Source organism: Acanthaster planci, linkage group LG06 (assembly GCF_054643075.1).
Source record: "Acanthaster planci isolate LZ-2023a linkage group LG06, COTS_SCS, whole genome shotgun sequence".
Taxonomy (NCBI): domain Eukaryota; kingdom Metazoa; phylum Echinodermata; class Asteroidea; order Valvatida; family Acanthasteridae; genus Acanthaster; species Acanthaster planci.
In genome coordinates, this window is record NC_141782.1 from 11,025,039 (window position 1) to 11,036,135 (window position 11,097).

At 43.9% G+C, this 11,097-nt stretch overlaps 2 protein-coding genes across 2 annotated transcripts; both read left to right on the forward strand.

The window, feature by feature from the left end:
• The first annotated feature begins 207 nt into the window (after nt 1-207).
• On the forward strand, nt 208-6,582 carry LOC110987830 (glutathione S-transferase theta-1-like). Its single transcript, XM_022250937.2, has 5 exons — nt 208-684; nt 1,621-1,873; nt 3,982-4,121; nt 4,546-4,665; nt 5,519-6,582. The coding sequence occupies exons 2-5, from the start codon at nt 1,721-1,723 to the stop codon at nt 5,916-5,918; spliced, it is 813 nt and encodes a 270-aa protein (XP_022106629.1). The 5' UTR covers nt 208-684; nt 1,621-1,720; the 3' UTR covers nt 5,919-6,582.
• A 140-nt stretch (nt 6,583-6,722) lies between these two features.
• LOC110987829 (glutathione peroxidase 2-like) lies at nt 6,723-10,310 on the forward strand. The gene is made up of 2 exons (XM_022250936.2): nt 6,723-7,432; nt 9,260-10,310. Exons 1-2 carry the CDS (start codon nt 7,070-7,072, stop codon nt 9,791-9,793), a joined length of 897 nt encoding a protein of 298 aa, XP_022106628.2. The 5' UTR covers nt 6,723-7,069; the 3' UTR covers nt 9,794-10,310.
• Nucleotides 10,311-11,097: the final 787 nt, after the last annotated feature.

Consider the following 11,097-nt stretch of genomic DNA (forward strand, 5'->3'; position numbering starts at 1 on the left):
TTCCCTCCTAAAGCGTTTTATTTACCTTCAAATATAGTGTCATCCATCAGATAATACACACAGAAATGTCTAACCCCCCACCTCGAATTTTGGTTCCCTTGAAGCCTAGTTTCATGGCAACTCATCACCTGCCTGTGGTGTTTGCTCGTCGGCGTTTCACAGCAAGGTGCTGACGGCTTGGCGCTAGAGCGCTCCAGGCTAGAATGTTTGGTTTGGCTGCTCAATTCTCTTTGCAAACAGCAACTGGAGAAAGTGGATGGCAGTCCCGTGGCCCATGCAAAGTTGTTGCACGAGCAGTCGTCAAGGCAGGCTTACAATCAGTTTCAGTCGGGCACTGATTTGTGGCAGACGTTAAACCGCTGTCATCGAGTTAGCCGTGTTCATCACAAAAGTCGCCCGACTGAGTGAAAGAAAGTTTGTGTATTCTGCAGGGCGACAGCAGCCTACCCGTGTTATAGTCACGTTTCCACGGCTAAACAAATCGCAGTCCTTTCCAGGCGACCTGCGAATAGTGGCTTTAAGTTCTGGCAGCCCGACCTTGACATACCGGTCCTCACAATGTGCATGAAGTTTATGGTGTCTGCTTTTCTAGAGGGGCGTTGCAGTAAAGGACAACCCAACACGATGAACAATAATTAGGGGCTGTGCATCTTGCTGAAACAGAGCCACGCTTAAGAACGAAAGGTCAGTAGTACTTCTTCTAAGCTAGCTCCACTCTCTGTGATATTTTCGATTAAGCTCCAAAATCTTTTTCACCAGGCGACATGTATTCCTTCCTCCATGATCAACACGCGTACGTATACAACTCTTCGACCGACAAAGCCTGGCGTATGTATAGTATGTTGATGGCAGTTAAGCGTCGAGTACGACGGTTCTCTAGCTCTTTGGTCATGTTCCCATTTCTGTCCATTGCTCAAACCTTTTGGAGTCAGTCCAGGATCAATCAATGGGTCCATTGCCGCATCATAGCGCGTAATAAATTAGTGATGGAGCCACATGTTTTGCATGAGGGCACCTGGGTGACCCTCATTGTCTAGCTGGAGGGTGCAGTCAAGGCAGACGGTCAATCAGATGTTTTCAATCTCTATAATTTGCCGAGCAGAGGGTGGGGGTGGGGTCCTCCAACTGGGGATGCTTCCCCATGGCCTTGCCCCCCCCCTTGCGCCACTGCAGGGTCGACTAGGTCTGGACAGGCCTTGAACTTGTCCAACGTTGTTGACATTACTTGGTAATGCCCTTTTCCCTTATATTGCTTTGACATTTTATGATACATGATATTGCTTGTTCATTTTTTTTTCTTAAAAAGTGTGAATTTCCTAACGAAGTTGGAAACATGTAGACACACCTCCCTCGTCGTTCACAGTGTTGCTTGATTGCTTGGCAATGAGGTTGAAGAAAATCGTACATAAAATTTACATTTTATAGGGTCACCCAGAAAGGACACGAAAACATAGAGTGAAGGATTTGCCTTTCAAATTGCCCTATGGCTATGTACAACCTCGATATTCACGTTTAAAGCAAAGGTCTTCCAAACTTTGCCCGTTCCCCCGGAAACCAATGCCAAAGCCGCAAGGCTCCCCGTAAGACATAAATCAAGTCGACACAACATTATCATTACAGTTGGAGGTTCGTGACTTCAGCAGTGGAATTTGACCAGACTGAGCGCACGGAACGTCGTACAAACACGGTGAATTCACTGAGTTTGTACAGCGTACGGACGATGAGTTCGTTGTTCAGAAAGCGGCAGGTCACACCTGGCGCGGCGGGGTCATCCAGCCAAACGAACGGTAGATCGATGCCAGAGAAACCAGTCACGCTATACCTGATCCGGCTGTCACCTCCTTGTAGGATAGTCTGGCTGTATCTTGCCCAGGTGAGTGAACGTAATAGCAATCTAGTTTTGTATTATGATGACATGTCCCATGTGGACAATTCCCCATTTACAGTGATCTGTGCTTTGCATCCCATATGCCATACTTGTGGCTCTAAACGGGGCAACCAATTCAACCCCCCAAGGGGGGGGGGGTTAATTTTCTGTTTGTTTTTGAAAAAGAACGAGAGAAAGTCCATTTTAATGGATTATTTCACTTCCCTCCCTTCCCCAGGCGTGCATAAAGCCTCAAAGTGAGCCTTTTACTCTCAGAAATATCGTAAAAGGCTTCATAAAAATTCCCGAATTATTGGCCCTCAAAAAGGGCTTCCCCCGAAAATTTAGTCCAGGATCCGCCCTTGGCAGTTGACTCTATCCATCAGCAAGCACCCAGACCCAACAAAACAACAGTGCGTCCTCATAGATCACTGCGTAAATTTGTAAAGAGAGTTTGGTGAAAAACATTTTTCCTCTCATGTACAGAATTCTTTGATAAGAGGCTTGAGTTCTTTGAGGTCTTTTCATATAAATGTCAAGGGTAGGCCTAACCTCTGACCGGTTTTGCGTGTATATTTTATGAGCCTGCCGCTCAGTTCCTGGTAAGAAGTCCTTCTTTTCATTTCATTTCATTTTATTTCATTTCATTATTCTGTATACTGGGACATAATTAAATGCAAAATCAATTTACAGATGATTTTGTCCCCCTTAAGACAAATAGATTATTCTACGAAAACGAAGAAAAAGGAATGCTTGTCTGAGTTGAAGGCCGGTGACACACTCGTGAAATGATTTTACACTTAAGAACAAATCTGTTTGCAGTTTATTGCTGCCGGTCTGCTGCCTTTTGACTCCCGGATGGACGAGCTAGACAAAGTGTATTGCCGAACATAACATTTTCAGTTTAGATCTCGAGGTGTGGAGAGAGGAGTCTTTTCCTTTCTTTTTGGAAGAAATTGACAAACTTTACCGGAATGCTGTCCTTTACCAAATGCTGTCCATCATTGTCGATCACTACGTCAATGTACCTCAGCTCAGGGTCCGCTCATTGAGCGTCAATCGCTCTTCAAAAATAGGGGGGGGAACAGTGCCTTGATCAGAACTAAAGGAAGCGCGAAGCGCCAAGCCATACAGCATGGGGTCTGAGGCCTGCTTAAGGGCCCCGTGAAATTTTCAATTGTAGATGTTTTGTGCTTTGATTTGAGGCAATTTCTGACCAGTTCAACTAATTGTTTTGCAAACGCTTTTGCAAGGTTAATTTCGTTTAAAAATACTTTTATCTAAATTATAAATCAAATGTAGGCTTACTCCCCCTTCACTTTCTAGTTAGGGTCAGAAAAAATTGGAGGGGACACATGATGCCCCCCCAAAAAATGTGTGTGTGGGGGGGTTATGACACGTCCACTACCGATTGACGCCCGTGTGTGCATCCTTAATTGTTCTCCCCGCGTGCTCAGTCTCTAGATAAGTAAATTTGTTGGCCTTTACGCAAACACTCACCCTGTCCCCCTCCCCGCCAACTTTCTTCGCGAGCAGCAGAGAAGGTTGTTCATTGGATGGAATCATCAAATATTGACATACCGAATGATTTCGTGTTCGCGTCGTTGTTCAGCTGTCGTATGGCAATAAAGGGGAGTGTACAGAAAAGCTGAATAATTAGCAACAAGGCTAAAGGCCAGCTATTTGCAAATCAGTGGACTGTTCTACCTACTGTCCATTCTTTTCCAGTTTCTATTCTTCCACACTTTTTTTGGTATCGTCATTATTTATACTGGTTATTTACCGGACGTCTTCACACTCCTCAGCATGGTTATCCTCTCGGCTAAAATGAAGAAAGGTCCCCGACCAGAGTTTCACCCAGACATGTTCAGAAACAATTTCTTTAAACTTTTCAATGAACGGAGCGTCTTACAATTTAACGATACACATTGCATGATGTAAACTAATGTAATGAAAATTAACAACAGATCGTGTAACAAACTTACAAACTTGGATGTAAAATAACAAATTTGTAAAATGTAAGTTAATTCCAGTTTAAATCTCACTTTCACAGTATGCTAGCCCAGTTAATTAATGTAGGGCCTATACCTCAGAGTTTATTGTTCTATTTTCAGAATAAGATCCCCTATACGTTAGTGGACGTGGACCCAGGAGCTGAGGTAGACTCGGCAGGCAGACGGCCGGGTTTACCGAGCGATGTCCCTCATCAGGACGTCCCAATGCTAGTGGACAGGGAGATTGTGGTCTTCGAGGGGTAAGGTATTTGATGTGGCTGCAACGTTCCTTGGCATGGCACTGCGACCTTATAACTTTGTGTCTCCAGCTTAGCGATTTCTGCTAAGGTCTGGCTTGCGGACTGGCAGAATTTAGGATATCGTTGCATATATTTTGCCGAGTTTCGGCACGGCCAGGCTTGTCTGCACTTGTGCAGTCCTTGTTGCGCATTCAGTCTTGGATTTTGGAAATCAAAATCCAGTTCTGGTATTAAATGCCGAGATTTGGTTACAATTTGTCTCCCGGTAAGTGCAGGCTAGAAATGACTTTCTCACAGGAGACCCCTCTTGTGGTCTCATTTTATGCATCAATTGGCCTTCATCAGCACTTACAAAGCTCGATGGGAGGGTCTTTGTGTCCCTATGTGTTACTCCTCTCCTACTACTCTCTTATCTTCCTCTCAGACCGGCGATTTTGAGGTACCTGTCGACTCGCTACACCGACCACGCGGGCTACGGTCAGACGATTGCACAGCAAATGCTAGTCGAGTCGGTCATCAATTGGGCACACGCCGACCTACACAGGTGAAATATGACTCTAGTTAACTTGCCTATAATATCTTCAACCTGAGGGAAATACTCAAAACTCGCGAGTGTCTTCATCTGACCGCATAACGATTTCTTGTTTGATAAAATGTGGACACTTTTCTTGTTGGCAGAGATCATTATCATAAATAGTAAAATGAATATTTATAATGCGCCGGTATCCATCATAAAGATGCTCATGGCGCACTACTTGAGAATCACTAACAGAAGAAGCCCCAATCTGAATATGCGAAATGTTAACCTTGCTGTGCTGTTGTTTTGACCAAAGATGATAAATTCAGATTTATCATCATTCAATTTTAAAAAGTTAGTTGACATCCAGTCGCGTATCTTCATAACACAATGCAAGATAATTCACTGCATTTTCTGCCGCGCTTTGATCAGGATGGAAACAGGTGAATAGATTTGGGTGTCATCGGCATAGAAATGGTATTGTAGACCATGCTTGAGGATGATTTTTTTTCCAAGTGGTGCAATGTAGAGAGAGAGAAGAGCACAGGTCCAAGAACAGATCTTTGAGAAACGGCTGATGTTAAGGTGGTGGGACTTGACAGATCCTCATGAATCTGCACTTGTTGTGAACGGTAGCACTGAATTCTCCTAATATCAATGCTCTAGGTGTGTTTATAGTTGCTGCTGTATAGTTTCAACCAAAATCAAATGACCACGGGTTGTTACTGGTGGTCCAAGCCCTTCCTTAGAAATTACTAAGAATCAAACGTACATGATGACCCGAAAACCGTTACGAAACGTTGCAGCGTGTTCGCCAAGGACAGTTTTCCTTCCTCTTTTCCCTGATTCTAAAGTCAATCAAACTTTTGCACCGTTTCAGAATAGTGGGGTACCGCTGCACCTACCCACAGGTCTTCGAGGAGTTTCAGTTGGAAGGTGAGGCTGCCAATGAGGTCCTGATCGAGACCGGTATAAAGCGCTTGAGCCACTACCTCGAGCGGCTGGAGAAGCGCTACCTCGCCCCCGGCACCGGCAAGTACCTGTGCGGTGATGCGCTGACGCTGGCGGACTCGACCGTGGCTACCGTGCTCCTGCAAGCTGAGTGGATGGGGTTCTCCCTACGGCTGTGGCCGCGGGTGGCCGAGTGGTTGCAGGCGGTCTGCCGGCAGGACTACTGGGAAGAGGTGCACGGGGCCCACGAGGCGTTCGTCAGTCAACTACGGGCGGGGATATTGTACCCCGCCTCGGAGATGGCTGGCAAGAATTTGGCCAAGACGTAGAACAATGCAGGCCTTACTTTCTATAATACTCCGTCCGGGTAGAAACCAGTGGTTGCTAGCCTGCAGGTTCAACGCAGGAGTTTTCTCCGCGGCTCATGAATAAAGTCAATATAAAAGACAGGTTCGGCCCCTGACTTTGGTTGGCAATTTCCGCTCATCCGAAATCACAACTCGTAAGGAGTACGTTGTTATTTATTGCTACAGGGAAGCACTTTGGCAAATGATTAAATTATATTTAAAACAAAAAAGTGTAAACAAGCAGACGCCTTAGTTACGCGAAGGCAGCCTTTAAGTGAGATCTTCCGCCCGAAAATTATATATGATATCTCTCTGTTTGTTGTGTGCTCGTTTTTAGCTGGATTTACTCCAAAACTGTCCCATTAATTTCACTCCAAACTCTGCTGACAGTACCTATAAAGTTGAAGTTAGCCTTACCATGTACATAATTACTTCTTTTTGATAAAAGTTCAAAATTGCAGGGGTATTGAATTCGAGATTGTGATGGTCATTTGAATTTAATGAGGCCTATTTAATACGGTCCAAAATGAAGTTTATCCGGTGACGGATCCAACTCCATATTTACCAGTATTTTCAAGATTACACATAACTAAACCACAAGTGTATGTACAGTGTATACGTTTAAAAGATAACCGAATATTCCTCACATCAGTGTCTTTTGTAAAATCCATGTTTGCCCATGAGTGGTTTAGAGCCTTTAGTTTTGCCCATTGCACTACTGGGGCAGTTACAGTACTTGACAAGACTACAGCGAATGCCAAATTGAATGTCGAGTGGTGCTCTTGAAATGAACATGGTTAAAGTCTTTTGATATAGGTATAGTGCGATATTATTGATGTTGTGCCCGTTCCAATATTTACTCGTCGAATTGAACCGTGCGACGACTCCATAAAATTTCATATCTAGTAAGTGATATGGTTGCTACCCGTACACAAAGATAAAGAACAGTTGCTAGCCTGATGACCGCGTAGTTATAGAACTTCACTGCCTGGGGGTTTTGTTATCAATCTGCGTTACTGGTGTGCACCCATCGATCAGAAGGTACAGTGCTGGAATGGGAAGAAATGGTGTCGGCTAAAAGGTGTTGCTAAACTATCTGCAGATATGGTAGAAGTTTTAAAGAAAGTGTCAAAATGTCTGTAAACGTGCCAGAAAACAATAGCCAGCAGCAGCCACATAAGGGCATCGTGGACTCGCTTCGAGTTACTATCAAGGCGAGTGACCTGGCCCACGATTTGACCAATCAAGCAAGCGACTGTAACGGTTCCAGCAACAGGAGCGTGGACGACCCTCAGAGGGCTGCTGGCGACGACGAGGAAGCCTACTACCTGTCTGACGGCACGCTGGTTCCCGTCTCCTTAGTCCGGTCTTTCTACGAGCTGTCGGCGCTTGGAGTGGACGGGAGGATGGTGCAGTTCTCCCGGTTCGAGGGACGGGTCGTGCTGGTGATTAACGTGGCCACAGGAGACGAGCATGCAACCAGGGAATTCACTCAGGTACAAGCAGTAATAACCACTTGGACAAACGGCCTGAACTTTCTGCAAATCGTTGCGGTCAAATGCAACTAAATTTCAGTTCCGTGTATCTGTTGCGTGTTATCACCAAAAGTCTCAATAATAACTTGGCACACATGACAATAAAAAAGCCATTTAGTATTATAATGCTTCATTTTGCTGAGTTAAGTTCTTAAATGGTGATCGACACATTTGCTGAAGTATACAGGAGATGATGCATGAAGAAATCGTTCGAAATACCCGGAGGGCAAAACTAGAGCAGACACCGACCGTCATGCAAATTTTATTGCATACCTTCACTCCAGGGAAGCATTAGTTATCCCAGAATTTAATTGGCTGAAATCCATACTACGGTTTCTTTGACAGAATTCCCGACTGGCTCCCTGGTTTCAACGGGATACTGTTTCACCAATAACAGGAATTAAAACAATAGATGGTGCAACAGTTGAACATTTTTCGACTCAAATCTAGAGACAGCTTTCATTTTCATGACATTCCATCCTCAACGTGTCACGTGATTCCTCTTTGGGCAGTTTTTGGATAATGCAAAACTTGCAACTCAATTCAAACAAAGCAATGCAATGCAAATAGACGGGGATTTTTTTGATGAATCCAGATTCGTTGTTGGGAGCTGGAAACAAGGCTTTCCTCGATTCTCACATCCCTTCAAAATAGGCAGTAAGAAAAAGTTTTCTAAAGTCTTCAAAAATCACTACTTTCTCTAGAGCATTGATTTGCTACATAAGTAACGACGGATAAATTTTTTTGATGGATAGTTAAAAATGGACAGGTTGTCACGTTCCATTAAATTCAGCACCAAATTTCCGACTGTGCACGTGCGCCTCCAGTGTAGGGGGTCAGTTTCATTGAAAAGAAATCCTCAGTGGTGTTGATACATTGACAATGTGGACATGTCATGGCACATTAATCTAAACTGGTCCAAAGGTAAATTCAGGTGCAATTTATTATTGAATTGTTTAGTATTATAAACAATAAGCAAAGAACGTCGCTCACAATAATATCTTTGCTCTGGACAATAATTGACATTATTTTCAAACTGGCGATGGCATCCAAAGACTGGGTACGCGGATTAGTTCCGTTGTTTATCTTAGTGTTGGAAATTTAAGACGTAACGCTCAAGCACACTGCATATTTGGAATTAGTATAAAAACAAGTGAATTAGTAACATACTCATAGTAACCTCATATCAAAATCTAAGGGCAAAGGTTTCCCCGAAATGAAACCGAGAATAAGACATATGAATGTTTGATTATTAATATGTTTTGCTCACTGTAACAGGGTAATAATAATACAGATTTGCAAAGCGCACGTATCCACCTAATGAAAGGCGCTCAAGGCGCTAGATACACAGAAAAAATAACAAAAAATGCAAATACTAAACATATACTAGAATCAGTCTTACATAAACAAATAAAAATTAATGAAACACTAATTAAATGCCTGAGCCACGAGATGGGCCTTCAGGGATGTCTTGAATGAATGAATGGAGTCAGAACTTCGAATATGTAACGGTAGTTGGTTCCATAGGCGAGGAGCTGCTACTGATAATGATTTATCCCCCCCATGAGCTACGTGACCTGGGTTCACATAGTGTGAGGCAGCCTGTTAGGCGCACTTAACTTGAAGAGTATATAAAAGGGTCAAATTATCGGTAATTATTTCTTTTCTTCAATGTTGTACATTCCTGCGTGTAGAATGGCTCATTGACGTGCCCTTTTGACAATGTTGTTATGTACGTACTGTGCTTGGAATATTGTTTGACAGTAGCAGGTATTTTTCTCCCGATAGATGAATGAGTTCGCTGGTACCTACGACAGCCGTGGTCTGAGCATTTTAGCCTTTCCGTGCAACCAGCTTGGTTACAGGGAACCGTGGGAGGACCACGAGATCCCGCTGTGCCTGCGCCACGTGCGACCTGGCCGGGGCTTCGCGCCTAAATTCCACCTGATGGCACGGTGTGATGTTAACGGAACGCGCTGCCACCCCGTCTTCGAATACCTCAAGCAGAGGCTGGCCGGCTGCAGCGACGATCGCTCCCCCACCATCAGGAGCCTCCGGGGTCGACTGCTCCCGCCAAAGTCTCCAGACGTGCGCTGGAACTTCGAGAAGTTCCTTATCGGCCACGACGGGAGGCCGTTCAAGCGGTTTTCATCCCGGACGCCCCTGAAGGCGCTGGCGGGCGAGGTGGAGAACCTGCTTCGGAAAGCCAGCATCGAACAGTCAGCGAACAGACAAAGCGGCAATAAATTCGTCCACTACGACCCCGGGCAGGATAGAACACGCAAGAAGAGGAACTCCCCGAGAGGCAAGGAGGTCTCCTGAAAACGGTCGCGCTGATCTGTTCGGTTATCGTGGTGAATCTTATCATGAATTTAATTAGCCGATCGTTGAAGCGAATTATGTATAAAAAGGTTGTTTTCACGGTTTCCATCTGTTTCATTATAGCTTTCCTTTGACTGTTTATATATACATACTTCTCACTTTTCCAGCCATTACTTTGTGGACAAAATATTGTTGAAAGGTCGTGGAGAATAAAACCTCGAGTAGGACCACCAGGAAATAGGTACCCTATAGGATGAGGCTCCCGAATTACTTCCATGCCACATGTACTTACTCTACTGCGCAACTTAAACTGACCAAAGAATATATGGGTGCCTAGTCCAGATGGAAAATGGGCCTATTGGTTCACTTTATTTTAAAGCTTCGGTTCCTGAATAGAAGCAGATATAGGGTGGGCGCACGGGTTAAAGTTGATAATAGTTTTGGAGGATCTAAATGACGAATGGAGAGAAAGTTTCCTCCCACATCGACTTTTTCTTGTTAGGGGTGATATGTAATAAAAACGATTGTATAAAAACATACAATAAAGGGCGTATTTTTGTTGTTATTTCCAGTGATTTTTTAAGTACCCCGGAAAAGCCTTATGGATTAATGTGAGTCATATTTACAACCTTGACCAAATTATTTTTGCCGTATTAAACAGCAACAATAATTCTTCGGCCAGTACCCATAATGTTGCCTGATGATATAACTCACATCCGCTGCGCGTCAGAATGCCTTTTAAAAGTGGCAGGAAGGGTGACCTCTTCTTTGGGAGATCCAAAAAGGATTTATTGAAGAAAGCGATATTATAACCCCGCGGTTTAATTTGTACACAAAATTTGCGTACAAATGTCATATGCATGCACATGCCTTGACGTCACATTAAAACATTTTTTGTGGAATCAAAAAACTTCCCCAAATACTCCCTTTTCTTGTGATCTTTACACTTTTTTCACCGTGGATATTTCAAACCAGATATACAAAATTTGTTTGAATAATAAGACAATCCTAACCCTATGTTAATGTAAAAAATCACAGTGAGAATTTTGTGTAGTGACCTGTCTTTCGGGTTTCACGTTATACCAGTATCTCTGTTCCCTTGTGTCCCAGGCTGTTATCGGTTTCTTTGCATTGAACCATGTGGAACACGTTTGCTGAGTCAGCGCATCGAGCCATCATGGGTGGATCCAGGATTTTCCAAAAGGGGGGCGTAGACTAAAATTTTTAGGGTTGCGGCCATAAAATTTAGGGAGGTTAGGTAACCGGAAGCAAAACTGTTTTTTAATACTTTTGCTACATTTATG